The sequence below is a fragment of the Diuraphis noxia genome, unplaced genomic scaffold (genome assembly GCF_037042655.1).
Source record: "Diuraphis noxia isolate RWA-SAM2 unplaced genomic scaffold, SU_Dnox_SAM2 contig0001, whole genome shotgun sequence".
In the NCBI taxonomy this organism is placed as follows: domain Eukaryota; kingdom Metazoa; phylum Arthropoda; class Insecta; order Hemiptera; family Aphididae; genus Diuraphis; species Diuraphis noxia.
In genome coordinates, this window is record NW_028301711.1 from 51337822 (window position 1) to 51360089 (window position 22268).

At 27.1% G+C, this 22268-nt stretch overlaps 1 protein-coding gene across 8 annotated transcripts in view; it reads left to right on the top strand.

Annotated features, from left to right (window-relative positions):
* The window catches only part of LOC107169558 (venom dipeptidyl peptidase 4-like), a 74594-nt gene extending 54934 nt beyond the window's left edge, over nucleotides 1-19660 (top strand). For 6 of the 8 annotated variants that reach the window (XM_089216000.1, XM_089215999.1, XM_089216001.1 and 3 more), the window contains 14 exons: nucleotides 270-364; nucleotides 503-577; nucleotides 651-703; nucleotides 2010-2218; nucleotides 3205-3374; nucleotides 4209-4309; nucleotides 9996-10134; nucleotides 11460-11680; nucleotides 12589-12824; nucleotides 14617-14833; nucleotides 15852-16046; nucleotides 16632-16792; nucleotides 16949-17154; nucleotides 19373-19660. In XM_089216000.1, the coding sequence (XP_089072126.1) occupies nucleotides 270-364; nucleotides 503-577; nucleotides 651-703; nucleotides 2010-2218; nucleotides 3205-3374; nucleotides 4209-4309; nucleotides 9996-10134; nucleotides 11460-11680; nucleotides 12589-12824; nucleotides 14617-14833; nucleotides 15852-16046; nucleotides 16632-16792; nucleotides 16949-17154; nucleotides 19373-19471 (2177 nt within the window). In that variant the 3' untranslated portion in view covers nucleotides 19472-19660. The remainder of the gene's footprint in view (nucleotides 1-269; nucleotides 365-502; nucleotides 578-650; nucleotides 704-2009; nucleotides 2219-3204; nucleotides 3375-4208; nucleotides 4310-9995; nucleotides 10135-11459; nucleotides 11681-12588; nucleotides 12825-14616; nucleotides 14834-15851; nucleotides 16047-16631; nucleotides 16793-16948; nucleotides 17155-19372) is intronic. The other 2 variants (XM_089216003.1, XM_089215997.1) reach the window with 1 other exon arrangement.
* Nucleotides 19661-22268: the final 2608 nt, after the last annotated feature.

Here is a 22268-nt window from a genome sequence, read left to right on the forward strand (position 1 = left end):
TTGCACTTAATTTATTTCGCTTGGTTTACTTATATAAACGAAGTTTCGTTGGTATAAGTCCTGTGGGTTTTTTATTTAAAAATCCTGACCTCTTCGTTGTTCTTAAGCAATAATTGCAAAAAATTGTTTGTATATTATGTGGATACTATAAATTATCATGCATACCTAAGTTTATTAAATAAGAAAAAAATAACAGATAACAAATTTTTACATTATAAGACGATCGTAAATTACACGCACGAATATAATTTGTATTGGACTGACTACAGGTGACGAAATATTAATGAAAGATGACAAAGGAGATATTGTACTGTTCAATGTGAAGAATTTGAACACGATAGTCTTGGCAAATGCTACTGCAAGGGTTAGTATTTTTAAATATTTTTAAATATTTTATAACATATTATTTCAGTTAAAAAAACTATAGTGTAACATGTTAAAATAATCATCCATAAAACCAGGACTCTTTGTAATTGTTTTTTTTTTTAATTATTTTTTTTAGAATGTCGGAAACTGCTTCCAATACGATCTCTCTGCCGACAAGCAATACCTTCTTTTGGCTTATCGCTACAAAAAGGTAGAACTAAATGGCAAATTTGTCCGTTTAACCGTTTTAATGTAAAATATTTAACATTATTATGTGTCTACAGGTTTACAGGCACTCGTTTACAGCTTTCTACGATATTATCGACGTTAATACGGGGTAAGTATCTATTGATTACATAATATTATATTGACATTAATATGTCTTATAATGTCTGGAGATAGAAAAAATTGTGTAATAAAAATAATACAACGTTTTTTGGTGAACTTCCCTTGGTGCTAGAAACTTGAATTTTGAACCGTAACCTTGCAGTCTCATTCAAAATATGAATAATTTAGAAGTTTAAATTCATCCCACTTTATCTCTTTCAATAAGTGTAGTTTATTTTAATTGTTATGTTTTTGTTTAAATGAAAAATATATTGGCCTGCCCTAATAACTAATAGTCTTATATAATATCTTTCCAAAAAGAGGGCCTTTTTTTTATAAAATATATCAATAAAATTGCTTGTTATACACTCAGTATATTATATCAGTACCTATTATCGGTTTAATTAATTATTAGTTATGTAAAAAAAAGAGGTCCCGACTGCCTGGTTCACTAATTTCTGACTCACTATATCTACACATATTTTTATCATATTTATTATGAGAGTGGTTTCAATCAAACAGGGAGAACAAAATTGGGGACAATGTAAGTTCCTAAACAACCATAGTTTTAAAAACGTTCGCATCAAAGTCAGTTTTATCTTAGCAGGTAAAAATATTTTCACATGCCCAAATGGTATAAACGATATTCGGCCAAAAAGACTACCTACCTACTTATTCATTTTTTGGTCAAAATTATTAACTTCACCCAAACGACTATCACCTAAAAATGGTACTTATCCTAAATTCTGCACGAAGGAAAGTAGATATATTATTATAAATAATTATATTTCATTTTTTAATATAATTATAACATAATAATTCAATATAATATTATACTTAAAAAAATATCATAATATACAATATATTTCGTTTTCATACATTTTAATATTACATTTCATTATCATAAAAAATTCATATTTTATATATATTTTATAATTCAGTATTTTTTTCAAACATTTATATTGTATTTTATATAATATTAAAAGTTGTGAAATTTTTTCTGCCATGTAGGAACTTTCATAATATGCATCTTTGTTGTGTAAGAATTTACACATCTCATTTTTATAATCGTATGCCATATTTTTTACTTGTTACTCTCGTGTAGGAGCTTGCAATTCCTCAAAAATTTTTAAATCGATTAAAAAGTTAACCTTACATAATAGACATGACAAAAAGTTATTATAGAGTTATTTTGAAAACAACTATTGATTGATTTCTATATATTTTCTATATTCTACATATTTTTCATTTTTCAATCCATTGCATACCTAATAATAGTTGTGATATTATATTATAGTAATTATTTATTTGTCCAGAGAACAATTCACGTTGCAAAATGGAGACTCAGCAAGTCCGTGGGATTTGCAGTTGGCCAAGTGGTCACCCGTCGGTCACAGTTTGGCGATCGTGGATCATAACAACATATATTACATAAAAGACGTTAATAACCTGACGAGCACCGTACAGTTAACATTCACAGGTGGCTCGGAATTGTATAATGGCATTCCTGACTGGGTGTACGAGGGTAAGTACATTGTTCCCTTGTATTTTTTATAGTAGGTACGAAATTAATAATACATATTTAGTATCTTGTGAAAATAGATACATTTCTTATGAATCCCTAAAATTTCTTACAAAGCACTGTTTAAACCACGAATGTAAGTATACATAAATATACAGTTAGTATGCCTAACTACTTACATACCTAATTACTTATATTAATTTAATTTTATACATAGGTATAACCTACTATATATTTGAAAGGGTTTTTATATCTATATTTTAAACAATAAAAACACTTAGGTTTTTTCTGTATTAAGTAATTATTAATTAAGTTATAATTTTCAATTTGAGATAGGTGCCTACTAACTTAAATTTTAAATTCATCAGTTTTTATATTAAAATAATTTATTTTTAACTTGCTAAATATATACTTTACTATATAGGTATATAACTAACTTGCTCAGATTTGGATTTAAAAATAATATATCTAATAAAGAATTACATTGTTCATACATACCTATTTATCACAGTTTTGAAACTGAAGCGGGTATCAATCACAATTGTAGGTTATCATGTTTTTTTTTTTTTTGATAAATGTTTGATGTGCCCCCATCGCACGCCTGTCATCGAGATATGAGGTCACAATGATAGCTCAACTATTCCCAAATCCTAGCTAACGTCATGTAGATATTATGCAGATGTAACTAAACTGACGCTAAGGTCTTATCGATTCATCAGTTCTTACAATAGCTAGTTATTGTTGACGGTGGTGTAAAAACTATAGACCAACCTGCAAGTTTATTTAAAAACTATTATTATACTTACTGAGTGATCGCACAAGGGTCATAACCCACAAATTTAACAAAGTCACACATTTTTCAAACCAAAACATGTTTTATTAAAATGCATCCTGTAAAAATATTATAATAATATAATACGTATTATTACTATTATTAATGATTATTATGTTTGCGACTAATTACATTTGTTATCATTTTTCGTTCACAGAGGAGATATTTAGTTCAAACAGTGCCACGTGGTTTTCGAAGAAAGGGACCAGAGTGGCGTATGCGTCGTTTAACGACTCGTTGGTGCCCATGATGCAAATCCCCGTGTACGGTTTCCCAGGAAACCTGGCTTATCAGTACCCTAGTATTGTCAGTATTCACTACCCAAAGGTGAGCGTCTATTTTTTAATTATGTACTTGCATATTTTTTTCTGCACCATCGTATAATGGTTTCGGTCAAAATAATCTTTTTTGTGCTATTAATAATTCAAATAATCAAATCCAAAATCATTTGCATGTTTCTGAATGTTTTACAGATTAAGTAGAACATAAAATAAATGCATGATATCATTAAATCTTTAGTGAATACAGAATATAACAATCTTTCTCATTTTAATAATATTAAAATTTTTTTTTAAATTTATGATCGGTAAAATTGTAAATTAATGGAACGATTCATTATTTTAATTGTATTTTACTGTGTCCCACGTAACTAGATTGGCCAAAAATCCCGATTTATACTGGAAATGTATTTATTATTGCCTATTTCAGTTAGGCCTAATAAAAATTTCGAGAGGCTTAAATTGTTCTGTTTTAAAAAAATATGCCTCATTTTCATACTCATAAAAAATAACTAATAAAATATTGCAACCGCTATAATAGATGCAAAAAATGCGTCAGAAACTAAAAAAGTATTTTTTTATTCAATAAAAGATGGTAATTATACGATTAATTATCTTATTAAAAATAAATGTTTTGTTTTGGTAAATATTAAAATAATAACTGGTCTTGTTTTTAGTATTTTATATGTGATTTTCTAAGATGAATCGTTATTATTGTTAGAAATAAAAAAATATAGATTTGCATATTTTTCCTGGCATAAATACATGCCTATTTAATAAATTTTTTGTGCACGCAGTTCACAGCTTTGAATTTATAATTTTGTCATAATATTCGTTTTTCAATTATTAAACACGCTCTGTTTTTTTACCACCAATTTTGAAGGTCGGCGTTCCCAACCCAAAAGTAGAATTGTTCGTACAACGCCTGGATGTAATTGGTGATAAACCTGAACCCATACGCATTGAGCCACCGAAAGAGCTGACGTAAGTATTGAGTCAAAATATAATACGAATATATAATAAGTATAAGTCCAGTGATACCACAAACATACTTTTTACGGAGAAATTTCCCCAAACTATTTTAAGTGATTAGGTAATTACTAATTTTGTAAAAAAATATTTTTATATTTGTTATTATCATTAGGTACCTATTGAATAACTAATATGTTCATAAATATAACTGGTTTACTCTAGGATTCAGCAAATTTAATATGTAACAAAACGTGCTTTATTAAATTGTATCTAGTAAATAATACAGGATGGATTAGAAAATTAGGTCCATATCTCCAGAACCGCCCAATTAAAAATTTGAACTCAAACCCGGGGCATTCGTTTGTGCTTCGTTTGTGCTTGTTGATGCAGCAAATTTCTTCGTTTGAACTGAATCCCTTACAAGGTTATTTGAGATTAACCCTGGGCGGCGTCAGGGACATGATAATTGCAAACATTGAAATCGAATCCAGACCACAGTTGTTCGTTTGTGCTCGTTTTTGCAGTAAATCCCTTATAAGGTTATTTGAAATTTACCCTTGGTGGTGCCGGGGACATGATAATATTTAATTAATTATTGCTTAATGTCTGCGTTAGACCGAGCTTATGTCAGTAATAGAAATGCAACTTTTGTATTAGGAGCTGTTGTTCAATTGAAGGGACAAGATTTAAATAATATTGTTCTAAATAGAGAATTGATACAAAAAGCTCATCTTCAGCATAGAGAAAACATTGCATCACATATAAAAAGTAAACTTGATCTGTCCATTCATCTAGTTATTCATAGGGATGGGAAAATGTTACCAGAATAACAAAAATGAAACTTGTAGATTGTCTTGCAGTTTTAGTTTCTGTAAATGGTATTTTCAAGATTTTAGGTGTTCCTCCGTTATTAAAAGGTACAGGCAAAAAATTAATTGAGACAGTTTATAATCTTATTAATAACTGAAATTTATCAGATCGTAGAGAATTTATGTGTTTTAACACAACTGCTAGCCATACTGGACTTCTAAGTGGTGTTTGTGTATTACTAAAGGAAAAATTGGGATGACATTTAATAAAATTTGCATATCAGCATCATATTTTTGAAATTGTTATAGGTAAAGTATTTGAGCATTTATTAGGTCCATCAAGTAGACCCGGTATTGCATTATTTACAAAAATTTTAAATTCTTGGCCTAACATAATTTATTCAAGCATTTTAAAATGGTTTAATGAATACAAGTTTTGAAATTCGCGAACTAAAACTTATAAGAACTGATTTAGGTAAATTTATTATTGATCAATTTAAGCTAAAATACTAGTATTATAAGCGTTTTAAGAATTTAGATTGTTATCATATAGGTTAGGTTAAAATATTTTTAGGGAATTTTTATTTTTTTATGCCATAAATGTACTTTTTAATGAATTTTTAGGGTATCAACAATTCAACATACGGTCTTTAATACCACTATAATACATAAGAATCACAGAAAAACTTTCTGTAAGCTTGTATATATATATAATTAGAAATTTATAAAAATTCATATTTACTTAAACAATAAACTAAAAAATTAAATTATTTTATTCTATGAAGATACTACAAATTTTATTGAAAACTACTACTACTACTATTATTATTATTATTATTATTATTATTATTATTATAAGTATATAAGATATAGCATTATTAAACATAAAATATTCATATAAACGGTGATAAATGATAGTTTTAAATTGTCTCAACGGGTTACAAAATATTGAATAACTAAAAAAATTATGTGTTGCACTACCACCTAATCATCCAAGATATCATTTTTAAGATCAAAATGCTCCGAATAATATTCTGCTTTAGGATATGAAATTTAAAATGTATGTTGACATTAAAAACAGAAAAATGAAATGAAAAACAGTAAGATACATAGTTTTATCCAAATATTTTTTGTTTTGTAAATTATTTTAATGATTTAAAATTATGTAAAACAAACATTTTTAAAAACATTAATAATACGTTACAAGATGAATACAATTTGGAAAACTATTGAGCATATGATATAACCAATTATGTTTAAAAGAAAAAATGAATTCAAACATTTTTTTCATAACTTCATCGAAATCTTTTAACAAAAAAATTCAAATCATTTATATTTTTCCACTTATTATAATTAAATAGACACGGATTACAAAGTATACTTTATAGTAGATATACCTTCTGTCTGCAAATTATATAATATAAGTAATAATATTATTATGTTGTATATTAAGGTCTTTAAAGTTTTTAGAAATGGGCTTACAAGTAACTAGCTAAAAATAGTTTACAACACTCATTTCTACAATTTTTTTTTTTAATAGAGTTTTCTTGTTTCCGTTTTTTACAGGTGACTGAGTAATAATATTAATGAAACAGATTTTCCGCATTTAAATTTTCTGTGTTTCTATAAAATGTTGAAATTAGATATACCTACTTTATATTATTAAAATTTCCACCTTAAAATACTTTTCCACTATTCTACTGCCCGACGCCTATTTAAATGGGAGAGGGAATGTTTGAATATTAACAAAATTGACTTCTCAGAAAAATCTCATCTTTTAGAATCGTAAAATTTTGATAACTGTATTTTTTTTCATCTGAAAGAGACTTTCTGGAGCCCGCTGAGATCTCCGATTTTATTTGTTTTCAAATAACAGTGTGTAAAATTAATCGTAAGATAAAAGCTTAAAATCGTATTTATTTTAAATACATGCTTATTACTATACATTTTGATGTTAAATAAATTCAGCTACTATCTTATAAACAAACTGTAAATTGTAAATAATACTATTCACTTAACTCCTAATTACTACTACTTTGTCTTGTTTTAAATACTAAATCACTTTGTATATCTTTTTAAATATTAATGTAATATGTAAATATACTAATATATAATGTACTGTTACATCCAATGGCCATAGACACCGCGGATAGTTGTTTAATAAAAAAAAAAAAAAAAAAAAAAAAAAAATTCAGCTACTATTCAGGCTGTAGAATATTTTCCTTCTGTTAATTAAAATAATAATAATACAATTTTCTGATTCTTCAAAAAGGCTGGATTATTATAATTCTTGTAGTGGAGTGTATGTTTGAGGATGAAATAACATTAGCACTGAAAGTATTAATATAATAATAATATCGTAATGGTAGTCCGCTGGCAGTAAGTGATATTTTTTTCTTTCCAACAGTTGAAATTATACCTACACTTAAATATATTATCCTGTCATGCGCGCGATGATATGATTGTAATAAATTGGCGTATACAAAGTGGTAAATGAGCACGCACACAACCGAATATAGTTACCTAAAGTATAGACTTGATAATTTATATACATATGCTTTCGTAAAGGTATATATGTAAATTAATACGAGTATTAATCAGACGGCGTATTTAAACAATCGTAAACCTAATTATTTTAGGTACAAGCTTTTTAAAAGTATATATATAAAGGGTGTAACAGAAAGACTTAAGAAATGAAAAATTAAATCTACTAGTTAATAGTATGAAAAAATATGGAAATTCATCTTCAAATGGATAGTAAATAAAATGTGATTTACTATTGTGTCTGAAAATTTCCAAAAAAAAAATATTTAAAAAAAATTTTTTATTACATTTCGAATTATTTTATGGAAGTACTCCAAACGATATTGTACGTAGTATAGCGCAAAGTTCTATAGTTCTATACATTATACCAGACAATTATTTTGAACTTTTGAAGTATAAATCAAAACAAAGATATTGATTTCATTTATCAGGTCCTGTTACACCTCATATACAGAGTAATTCATCAAACATGCTCACCTCACTTTTGGAAAATTTAAATATAGATAAAGATCGTTGATCATATTCTTAAATTTTTTTTGTATTAATTACTATGATTATGATGAAGTGGCATATTGAAGCTTGTGTTTTGCAAATAAATCACCTTACCACCATTATACTAAAAATATTATTTAGTGGATTATATTTCTGTTTGTGTTTACGTATTGAAAAATCTAAATATGCAGTTTTTTAGTTTATGATTCAACTTCGTGTACTAATAGGATAATGGGTGCACGAATATATGCGAAAAATATTTAAGCGATTTGAAAATTTTAGTAAATAACACTATCAATTATTTATTGTTTCGACATTTATCATTTTAAAAAAGGTGCCAGAATAATAATTATAATGCTAGATCCAAAAATTACATAATTTATTTTTGTAAAACAATTTTAAAGACTAAAATTTATATTTATAGTATAAATATTTTAGTAACTAAGGAACTACTCGTTCAATTTTTGAATTAGGTAACTACGTCAACATTTTCAGAAAAAATATCCAATAAATAATTTACAGTAGAAAAACAGAAATTAGCAGCTACACAGGATATATTATTACTCCTTAGTAGTACCTAGGGAAAACCATCTTAAAAATAGTATTGTCTTAAAGTATATTTAATTTAAGGAAACATTGAGGTGAGCGCACTTGGTGAATCACCCTGTGTATATGTGTGCCTATATGAACGTAAAAGACGCCTAATGAAAACAGAACTAGATTGCGTCTAATTCTTATATGGACGTGTGATGTGTGAATTTACATATTTTGCAACGCACACAAATATAAATTAATCGCTTTGATAAGAAATGTGTTTTAGGTGAATCGTCAGTGCAAAATAATATCTTGTTTGACATATTTTACCAAGGTACGAATAATTCGTTTCCTATTCTCGATTCAGTTCCCGGCGACGACTACGTCTTAAGTGGTTATACACCCAAATAAAATCGTAGGTACCTACATAATTAGCATGATACAATTTATTATCAACTGTGAAACAGCTGAAAATTTTTATAACTTTATAAAACGCAGCTGCAGTACTACCAAGGCAGATAATTTACTATTCTTTTATATCATTTTGATTGAGATCAACAACTTAGGAGTAAGAATATAATATTTTGTTTCCTCTGAAGATCGAATCATTTAAAACAAATTTTATTTTTATTTTCGTTTTTCAAGTAATAAATATCATTAAATATTTTTAAATTATTTTTGTAATCAATATTAGTAATGAACTTAAAGGTAAAATATAATTAATAATAACTTTTGAATTGAAAATACAAAATCATCTAAAAAAATGTGTGTTACACATTGATTTTTTAAATAATTTAAAAAATAATTAATACCAAATTATACTATTTTCATAAGAGCTTGTCATTGGCAAGTTGAATATATGAATAATCTGCAGGAGAATTGTATTTGTGAAAACTTTAATGTGAAAAAATGCCATTTCATTAAACAGTTCAATTTAAAACACGTGTGTAATTATAACTATATGTCTATATGGCCATCTTAGTAATTTATTAATGTAGGTACAATAATAAATTCTAACTAAGGGGAGGAGGAGCGTTATAATAAGAATGTTTTACTGCACCTTATATTATACTATCGCAGCTAGTCGAACAGCTGCTGTCTCGTCTGTCATTGGACATTTCAATTTTTTTATTTTATAAATATCAATATTATGTGGATTACCAAATTATTATTATGTATAGCTCCTACTTAATAATTGGTTTTCGAATCTTTAAAGTTCGAAATACTGTTCAGATAATTAATTTATGAGGGAAAGAAAATAACAATTTATATTATTAAATAAATCATTTGGTAAATTGTATTCTATGTTTGAATTTCAGATCAGTCACTAGAAATATCATTCTAAATACGGTGGTATGGTCAGATGATACAAACTTATTTGCTATGTGGATGAACCGTATACAGAACAAGTCATACTTAGTTCACTATTCTGTGGTCGATTCTGCAGAAAGTATTAACGTAAGTTTCATAAAATAATATATAAATGGTATTTAACTTAATATGTATTTTTGAAAATATTCGTACAATAAAATAAAATAAGGTTAATAGAATTTTAATAAGTAATTTATTATCCTAATAATAATGTATACAAATAAAACATAAGATAAACATTTTAAAGAAATTATCATAAAAGTATTCTAATTAAAAATACCACAAAAATAATTAATCCAATGTTATTTAAACATAATAATATACAATTTATCTGTGGGAAATATCAATAAATACGTGAATGAACATATGTACACAGAGTCACAGAACCTTAATATTGTCAAACTAAAACAATTTAATTATCATTACTTTTGTTTTTATCAAAAGAGTATACCTAATGAATATAGCGTTTTTTTTTGTGATAATGTGCACAAGAGAGTACCTATAAGATTATATTATATTATCATACAAATGTAAAACATTATAATATATGTGTATAGTAGTGTATACGTATTGACTAATTAAGTTAAGACCTTAAATTAGAATATAAATAGTTGATTATATTATAATCATTTATTAACTAGGGTATTTCGCAATCAGGTCTACAACTACAGACTGCAGTATGGGTAAATACTCAAGCAAAAATTATATTTTATTATTGAACACATTTTTAAAATAAGAAAACATATTTTTTATGTTATACGAGTACATGTTATATTTATTATATACTGATAAACAAAAATATTTGAATGGCAGAAAGACGTAGTAATAATAACGTAAGATACCTACATATTATATAAATATTATTTATCATAACACGTCATTATTTAAAAACATTTAAGTATTTTATTCCTGATACATTTAAAAATTATTTTGCTCACGGTTAATATAGCTTAAAATTAGTCTAAATAGTTCGAAAATATTTTATTGTTATAGAAAATAAATTTGGTACAATATGCTTATATATACCTAATGATATTATAAACGTTATAAATAAAATAGTCATAGGTATAATAAATCTAATATAACCATAATACTTGACCTCATATATATATATATATATAAAAAAAAATTAAAAAATGAAATAAATACAATTATTATTATAGTTACTAATTAAGGCAGTATTGGTAAACAAACATTTAATACAATATGACATGTATTTATCTCAAACTAGTACTGTCTTAAGTTTATGAAAACGAATTAAATTTAAGTGTTGAACCATTCCAATAAATGAATTCAGTGACTCGGCGGCATTATTATATTTTATTGCTATGTACTTCAAAATAATTATAGTATGTTTACTAACCCCTTGGCATAATTTTTAAACACGAACGTGTGATTATCTCTCCTTACAGGTAGTGACTTTTGCTCAACCTGGGGGATGGTCGGACTTCACACAAATACCATTGGTTGGTGACGGACACCGTCTGGCTATAATTTTTCCCACGAGACAATTAAACGGAGATGATTTCAGGCACTTGGTCGTGGTGGAACCCGATGGAAAACTCACTCCAATAACAAGTGGCAAGTTCGAAGTTCTCGAACTGCTCAAATGGGATGTCCAGTCAAATTACATGTAAATAAACTTCGATTTTATAGCAATGGTTCCAGATTATTGTGTTAATTAGTGGATGGATTTTTAAATCTACTTTTCGAAATGTTTGATTCAAAAACAAAAAACCACACAATAATTGTTACTGTAGCCATTTTTTTATTAATATTTTTATTTAACTAAGCTTAGCAAGAAAAATAAATATTAAATTAATTGCAATATTGTCGAGTTAAATTAGGCCATAAATTTAGTTGTAATTGCACCTCCTCCTCAAATAAAAAACATAAATATGCAGCACATGGTCAATTGAACACAACCCATTACATTGCCATACACAATAATTTCTATATAATCAATGTACAGTGGTTAACCCATACCTTAAAATATCGAAATACCTTATATATCGTAAATAATTGTTTCATAAGTATTTTTTATAGAAATTTAAAAATTAAAAATTAATTTCAACGGGCCTATAAAATATCTGGAGCACTGTACCTACTCCAGTTTAAATCAGTCTTGTGGAGATTTTGCGGCTATAATTATGTTTTATGTAGATGGTTCTATTCTTGTTAGCATAAATTTGAGTTTTTATATATTAGATTTGATAATAATACTATATTAGGTGCCTAGGCAACAAAGAGTTTATCAGTAATAATTATTAATAACCTTTTTTTTATTATTATTGTTATTATTAATATTAAGCCCGGTAAATATAGCCATTACGTGTTTGTAGGGAAAATGATTGGTCTACAATACGTATTATATATGCGCAAGTATTTTGTTGCTATAAATTCTGGATGGTAGTTAGCAACGCTGGCCGGTGCGTACACTCAAACCGCGTACGAAACTGAGTGTAGACACCGGTAACAGTGGTAACACCAATCCACAGTAAAAACAATTATAATACATTTTGGTTTTGTCTATTATTATAGTTACTATTTGGCCAACACGGAAGAAAATCCCGAAGAAAAGTACCTGTATAGGGTGTTGGTTAAAGAACAAAATTCACCAGAATGTATATTATGCCAGACGGAATGTAAAAATCACAAAGCGGAGATGAGTGCGGAAAACGATTATTATGCACTCATATGCTCTGGTCCAAACATACCAGAAGTCAAAATATTCAAAACGGTATATAAACCCAATAGTGATACACTAATATTTCGTGGTAATATATCAAATCAGATGTAGCATTTTATATCTTATAATACCACGGTAGTAATAATTAAGACTATGATGATTTGAATGCAAAATTTAATATGTTTTGAGAATTCCAGTCAATGGTAATTCTCGTAATAATTCATTTACGTTCAAAAGAGGATTGAAAACTATATTTATACCTATAACTATAACTATGCATTCTATGAATTTTTAAATTAAACATAATTGATATTCAAAATATTAACTCGAGGACATATTTTACCATATTTTATTTTATAGTTATATAACTATATTACAATTGTTATTAATTATCGGCTTGGATTTGTAGGTATGCATTTGAATATTTTAAATAATTGATTTTACTGACTGTTAAAACGTAAGCACAAAATATGTTTCATAAAAGTGTGATAAAAAATACGAATTGTTTAGAGAGCATATTTTACAGTAATATTTGGTATTTTGTGCTGTTTTTAACTTAAAAGAAAACAACGTACCTACTAAATATGAATAAGAATTTATTCAAAGACTGCCAGTTTATTGCAATGTTTGTATTATTATATTTTTTTAAATTGTTATCTTGCGTCCTTGCAATATAAATTATAATCAATGAATAATTAAATATTGTTGTAACCCATTTCATATAAATTTAAAATCAAAATCATATTTTTTTCTTTTTTAGAACATAGTTCTTTGTGCATGTTTTATTGCGTATTTGGTGATTAAACGTATATTTTTAAGAACATAATATTTCATAATTTTTAATAAATATAAATCCGAGCCTTAGTAATAACTAATATGTCATAATGCCAATAACAATGACTAAAATATTATCACATGTTAATTATTATTATACGATTTACGTACCTAGGTACGTGTTTTTTTCATATGCTGTAGGTAGTACGGTTATAATTGGACATTGCTCAACAACTACTCAAGTATGAGGGGTGGTGGTCCATTTCTGAAAAAAAATATAAATTGTGTGGGCACTTGTAAATTTATTACAACAACGATTTGTATTTTGTATTTTATAGTATGCATATAAACATATTTCATGTATTTGTTTAATTAAAATGAATACCTATATAAAAGTACTGTTAAATCATTGATGTATCAATTTTATAAATTTTTACTTTTAAAACACTTCCCATTAATAAATCCTTTTCCCGGGCCTGACATAACTAGGTTTATAAAACATGATGGATAATGACGATTTAGCTATTAATATGAAATAATGAACAATTATAATTATAAAGGAATATTATAACATATATAAAAGCTAACAACGAAGATATTAAGATTACTTAGAGAAATTACTACTAAGAAACGTTAAATAAGGTTAAACCAATCAAAAAATATATATATAGTTATGTATCTCAGTATTATTAGATTATTAAATAACCTTAAATATTTTGACAAAGTTTCAAAAAAAAAGGCAAGAATATTTTGAAATATTTATCGATAAAATATTAATATTTCATGAAAATTCAACTCACTATATTATAATTAATAGTTTTTAATTATAACCAAAAACGTAAATAAATTCTGTCAAAAACTGATTTTACGTAAAAATTGCAATTTTCCATATTTTTTTTCCTGATTAATTTGAAAAGTACTAAAAATGTTTAACTCTTTACCCCCCCCCCTCCCACTCTCTCTCATTAAGTAGACAATTTATCCAATTTTCTACTAGTAATTACTCTTATTAATATTATATAAAATAGTAAACATATTTAACTAATTTAATAAAAATAATTAACTAAAAATTGGATTTTTTCAATAATATATGATCGTCTCTTTAGTAATATGGTTCCATGCATGTTTTTTTAAGACTGGTGAAAAGGTTTTGGAGTGGGAAACGAACGAAAAACTCAAAGAACTAATATCTCCAATCACTCTTCCCCGAGTGTCGTTCATCGACGTGCCCATCAGTAATGAATTCAAGGCTCGCGTCCGACTAATACTACCACCGGCCGTCGACGAAAGCTCGGACATCAAGTATCCTCTGTTGGTCAACACGTAAGTGACGGATCCACTAATCTTATAAGCTCAATATTGAAAAATATTATAGATATCAAATCTTGCCTCAATAATAATATCTAAAGGAGGCCATTAATTAGTTAAAAAATATAAGTTTACTTTAAAAGTTAAATATACCACCCTAGTTTAACTTACCTACGCCTTATTGTTGAAATAGCTTAGCCTTTTTCAATTGATTTAAAAACAATTTATTTTGTTTTCTTCTGGTTGACTTCTAACCCCATGATCTTGCCTGCTTCCAAGGTTTTATTTTGGTTTGCTAAACTTCGTTTCAAGAATTTCTCAGAATGATCATATCGTCCGCATAAGCAAGGATGGTTTCAATTTCACATACTTACATTTTTCGAGTTTCATTAACTGTTTTCACTACCCATTCCAGAACAATGTTGAATAGCATCTGTGACAATGCATCTCCTTGACGAAGACCGGATTTTACTTCGAACTTTTCTAACAATTTCTGTTGGTATTTTACTTTCAAATTAGTTTTTCTATTACACATCTTGATTAAATTTATATATTTTTGAGGGATACCTAGATATCTCAGGACCTTCAATAACTCTTTTCTCTTAATAGAATCGTAGGCTTGCTTAAAGTCTATGAATACAAAGTGTAGGTCCTTATTATATTCGTAATGCTTCTCCGCTATTTGTCTGATGGTATGGATATTATGATCGATTGTTGATTTTCTTTTTCTAAACTGGTATTCCCCAATGATCTCTGTCGCATATGGGTTTATTATTAGTTGCAGTAGCAATCATGTAAATACTTTATATCCTGTGTCTAATAATGATATATCCCCATAAGTTACCTTTTAAGTTAGTATTTTTCTATTATTAAGTATTAACTTTAAACTCTATCAGTTAATAATTCATTATCCACTAACTATTAAATTCTAACTACACTACTTGTATTTAATTAATTTACCCACGTTTATCTTAAACCTTTTGTCTATAGTTATCACAAAACTAAATACATTGTCTTAATATATTATGCATAGTTATGCTGGTCCTGGATCAAATTTGGCTATCAACAAGTTTTCGTTGGAATGGAACATGTTTTTTAGTTCAAGCAAAAATGTGATTGTCGCTCAAATCGACGGTCGTGGGTCTGGAAGAAGGGGTAATAGAAACATGTTTGCAAACTACCTAAAATTGGGTACCTACGAAATCGAAGACCAGATATTCGTCACGAGGTACACAATAATTTTCATATAATAATTACTATAAAATTAATAACAATAATTATTATTTATGAATAACATTTTAATAAGTGACTCTTCTTGAAAAACCAGCAGATACAATATTCAGGATATCCTAGGGTCGTCCTGTTTAGAGTTTTTACCTTTTTCGCAGCCGAAGTGCACCCGTTAGTCGTTAAGTCTAATTCACAAATTATAATGAACAGCCAAATTGCGTCCGTAGTCTTTTCGAGAAATTTTATTGAACAACTTGAGTTCGTTTGCAGTCTATCGACAAATTGTATTGAATAACCTCATTAGTCCTCGATACACAGCCGAACTTTTAAAAGACAGAACCGAATGTATTACATGAGTATATAGTGTTATATTAACAGCTGCTGTGGCAATGGCAGGGTATTTGATTTGAATTTCGATAATAACTGATTCCCAAATAGGTACGACTAATTTACGGTCAATAAATGTGAGTTGTGAACTGATGCACAAAACAGTGCCATAATAGAGTTACGTTTGTTTTTAATTTTCAAACAATGCATGGTTGAGTAATATATTTCTAAAAAACTTAATTATATTTTTTGATAGTTATCTTCAAGAACGGTTTTCTTTCATTGACAAATCGAAAACCGCAATTTGGGGTTGGAGTTATGGTGGTTACACGGCTGCTATGGCTTTGACTAAAGATAACAAAAACGTGTTCAAATGCGGATTGTCCGTCGCTCCTGTCACTGACTGGATATACTACGGTATAATTATATAACATATTATAATATATTAATACGTATATTATTTAATTTAGATATTTTGTTTTTGTGTCACGTTCTACGTGTATTCAATTGCTTAAATTATATTTGAATTCGTGTAATTAATAAATTAAATATAATATAAATGTCCATTTTTAGACTCGATATACACGGAACGTTACATGGGCTTGCTTCAAGACAACACGAGTGGGTACAAAAACGCCAGTCTATTAACACACGCTGAGAAACTTCGTGGCAAAAAATATATGGTTATACACGGCACGTATGACGACAACGTTCATTACCAACAATCTATGATGCTTTCCTATGAACTGGAACGAAGAGTTATACTTTTCAGACAACAAGTAAGTACTGCTGTTGAAGATTGAAAATATTAAATAACTTTCTAATTCATTAGTGTAACTAAAAAATCTAAAATATATAAATACAATTTTTTTAGAAGTTCAACTAAGGACGAAATTAGATATTCGAACAAAGATAATTACAAAATTATGATTATTTTGTTATAATTTAAAAATGTTATACGAAGAGTCATGAAATCTATCAGTCCCCATAATCTGCTATTTACTGTACTTTATACACATAATATCGAAAATAATTTGCTGTATATGATGTTTTTAGCAAAATTAATTCAACTTGCTAACAGTTTTACTTATAATAAAATAAATTACTAGCAATAAAAATCAATATCAAATTAATAGCAACAATATCAAAAGATAATTTAAATATTAGAATACCATATAACATAAAAGGCTGACAGGTCACCTTCGTTTAGAATCCTACTTTTGTAAGAGTTAAAAATTCCGTTTTAAATGTCGTAGATAATACGAGTAGATACCCATGCTATCATAAATATTTATTTTTTGTCTTATTTCATCCTTTTACATGTTATAATGATCATTAAATATTTTAAATTTTGTAACTCATTCAATTTCAAGATACCTGTTCTAAATCTCAAATCCTTAATTTTGAATTAGGTGATCGAAAACTTAATTTACGATAAAAACAAATATCAACACTGGAGTGAAATGATACGTTATCATAAAATTAAATATTCAGTTACATAATTAACGTGTTTTACAAATACTCTAGTCTTAAATCTTATTACCTATAGAATATTACTTTTTAGGTATTGATTTTAGCTAATAATTTAATGATACCCAATTATAATACAAATCTCATATATTTTGATTGTTTTATTAAAATTTATCGATTTTCCCATGAACCTAATTACGAGTATTACGCTGAATACTAATAACTAGACATACTCGATCTCAGATTTCGTTTAGCACTTTTTAAATTGCACAAAAAACACCAGACAAGCACCGATACAATGTATCTAATCTATTACCAACGCCAACCAAATTTGATATTTACTGGAGATTATGACTGAGATAACTATTGATACTCCAAATTCACAGGTTTCAACTTTTAAATTTACAAAAGTAAATCTATCCATTTTTTACCATTGTGAGACTCCTAGAATATATGGTTTACTTTTAACAGCCATGACTTTGTACATAATTCTGTGTTATACCACACACGAAACTGTGAAATCATAGCCAGGCACGATGGCTTCAGCTAAATTCACGAACATGATATGATAGCGCCATCTAGCATTCTGCGTATATACTTAGTCCAACAATTTCTAAACTCAGAATAGATGGTCGCCACTCTGCCTTATTCAGTGGTAGATCGACTTCTTCGTATATATACGACCTGTTGGTTAGTTCACTTGTGGAGGTCTGTTGTGCGACATACGTCCGTAAAAGCCGTATGGCAATATTAAAACCTGAGTGAATAGTTCTTAGTCATTACACACACAAAATTGCTCCGTCTGGCCCCATAACCCAAGGCCAGACCGGGCTAGTAGGTACTCGATACTTCCCACAAAAATGGGATTTGTATCGATTATCGAATATATGGTTTAAAAAGGGTACATCGCGTCTGTCCACAAAACTTCGACCTCCACTAAAATTTTGCCATTTTAAACGACTATTATAATTTTCAAATTTATTATTTTTTTCATTCATTAATATGCAAATTTGTGACTATTTACTATGCGTTAGTACTTATACTATACTATACTTATAAATATATATATATATATTTATACACCGAAAAATGTAAAAACGTAAGATCTATTCAAATAATTGTGATTTAAGAATGTAACACAATTTACAGTTGAGCGGCTTTACTTTTGGTATTTTTATATTTTACACAAAACTGCTGCAGTAAAATAAAAGTTGATTTTTAATTTTAAGTAAATAAATATGCAATAATCGATATAACTAAAAATAAATATTTGTAAATTGGAATTTTCTTTAAAACAGAAAAAAAAACCAAACAGTTTGTAGCACATTACCCTAGGACAGAGCAATGTGTTATATATCTAGGGTAAAATTATGCAAGTTATTCAACATACATTTTTATACTATTTTTAGTTTAAAAAGGCTTTTCGAATAATTAATTATAATTAACCCGTATTGAAGATGAATATTTAACTAAATACACAATGTTATACAATGAATACATTATTATTATTATTTTTTTTTTTTACAGACTTATCCAGATGAATCGCATGGTCTAGTGAGCGTTCGCAATCACGTGTATCAAACAATAGGATCATATTTATTTGATTGTTTCCACGACAGATTGTGATCTCAATAGCGACAATAGCTATAATTATTAAGTACAGACATTGTATAACTTTTCTGAAACCATTTATTATTGTTATATATTTTGAATTATTATAATATTATTTGTTCTCGTTTCAATAAGTGAAACATCATTCATCGATGGTTTTTTTTTATTATTTATTTTCTTTTGAATATACTTAAACCCGTGAAATTTTGTTTATCATAAAAAAATAATGCACTGGTTATACATACTTAATACATTTAAGACGTTTTCATAATTTTGTATTTAAAAATAATTGTTTTTATTATCAAGTATTCTATAGACGTTTATTATTAAGTGCCATTTATATTAAATCAGCTATTAAATACACGAATATTTCAACATTAAAAATCGTTATTCATAATGTTATATTCATAGTTCGACGTAAATTGTTTGTTATTTCTGATTATAATAATCCACTCTAGCTTTTCATTAAAAAAATAGCATCATTGAACATTATAGTATTATGAATTTTCGAATATAAGATAATCAGATAATTTACGTTATTTTTTTTTAAATTTTGTAAAAGATTATATTTTAAAAAACGTCCATATTTTTGATATTTTTTGATTGAGGTAAGAAGTACCTTCGAGAACAATATAATATTATACTGATTGTATATGCATGCAAGAGAAGGAAATACCCAAAGAACCGATAGATTAATAGATTAACCGATTAGGTTTATGAATGAGAAAAGTGTTTCGCCTCATAATTTGTGGGCAAGCAAAATTACATACATGTTGATTTAGCCTGGATATGCAACTTTAAATACACAACTACGCATAAGAATACGAATCAATTGATTAAGAAATAAACAAAATGATACAATTTAGTTTATAGAGACTGGAGTGGTCGATTCGGACTGGTGTATTTGCCACAGTGTACAAATACAATTAATTGAGAATTGTGACCACTTAAAATTAATTTATAACTTAAATAGGTGAACGATAGCTGGTTTTTCCGATGAATGACGCAACTAGTGACTATGGTGACCTCTTATATAACCCACTTTGGTGCCACTACGAATCGGTAGTGAAGTATTTCGTAAATTTTCATATATTTATATTAAACACGATTCTACGTCATTTTAAACGCAACATTGCCATTTTGAAAACAAAATATATTATATTATTTTAACATAGGTAATATAAAAAACTTTCAGGAAAACATGATTTTAGTGTACATTAAAAAAAAAATGTAGGCACCAATAAAATAAATTCCAAATTAATCAAACAAATTCATAATGTACCTACCTACTCGACTCACTCCATCATTCATAAATAAGTATATGAAATATCCTATAAAGTATTAGTCATTAACAACGACATACATTATTATAGTTACAATATAATGTATATTATTCTACGTATATTAAATACTCTAAATTTCAAGTACCCTTGAATAAATGTTTAAATTGCAATAGTGTACCTAACTAAAATTGTTATTCTTGGATATTTAATATCTATGTATTTTCTTATATATTTTACTTAAAATAACTATAAAAAAAAAACTGTGTTTGTATAGTTTTTAGATTTTTATTGCATCAGAATTAACTAGGTAATTACGTAGTTACGTGGAACCTTGTATTAAATTTTCAAGTTTATTAACCCAATAAATAAATTTTATTGATATTTATAGAAAAATAAACAAAACATTGAAAACTGCATATAAATAATATATAAATTGTTTAAATAGTTCGAAAATTGTTTTAAACATAGAAATTGATGAAATGAACATAATATGGTGTAAATTTCAAGTTCTTACAGTTATTCGTTTTTGAATAACAACAATTGTTTTAATTTAAATGCTCATAACAATTTAATTTGACTTTCCAGTTGACATTCTTTATTTGATAAAAGTAGACAAACTCATGTAAAATCTTGTATTAAATTTTCAAATCTTAGATTTAAAAAGATAAATTTTTATGAAATTCTAACTCAAAATAAATATTGTGACTATGTATTTTTAATTTTTTTTCTAATTACCATTGTGACAATGTATTAGGCGCCTTTATTAAATTTTGAAGCTTTTTACCCAACGAATAAAATTTTATTTTAATTTATGAAAAAAAACTAAAAAGATGTTATAAATAACTTAGAATTGAAATATTTTAAAAATGTTATCAACTATAGAAAATGTCAGTATAAAAATTCAGTGAAAATTATCGTCTCAGACTCATAATCTAATATAAGCAAAATAGCGAATAAATTATACTCTCTATTTTGATAATTTTAATATTTTTATATGTCATATAATTTGTGTAATTAACTATCAGCTAATAATTTTCATTATTTAATACATTTTTATAACTCTCAATAACTCTTATAACTATTTAATATAGTTATATTATTATTATGTTTTATATTTTATCCCAATACTTGATTTTTTTATTAACCAAACGCCTAAAATTAAAGAAAAAATTTAATTTTTCAAAAATCATATGAGAAAACAATTGTATGGCTACGTTACATTTAAAATTATGCAGAATCATGAATGTTTATCAATAGCGATATAAATCTACACGATTTGCGGAATCGCGTTATAAACGCAATCAACTTGGTTAATTTTATGTACAGTGAACCCTAACTTAACGACACCTGTATATAACGGACAACTCTCTTGACGAACAAAATAACCAGGTTCCAGCAAAAAGATAAGCATTCTAATGTATTTAAACCTGTCTACGGACTCTTTCTATTACGGACACAAGTTAGCCCGGCGATTTCATAACGGACAAAAATACTATGAAACACCGTCTATAAAAAATGTAATTCAGTGA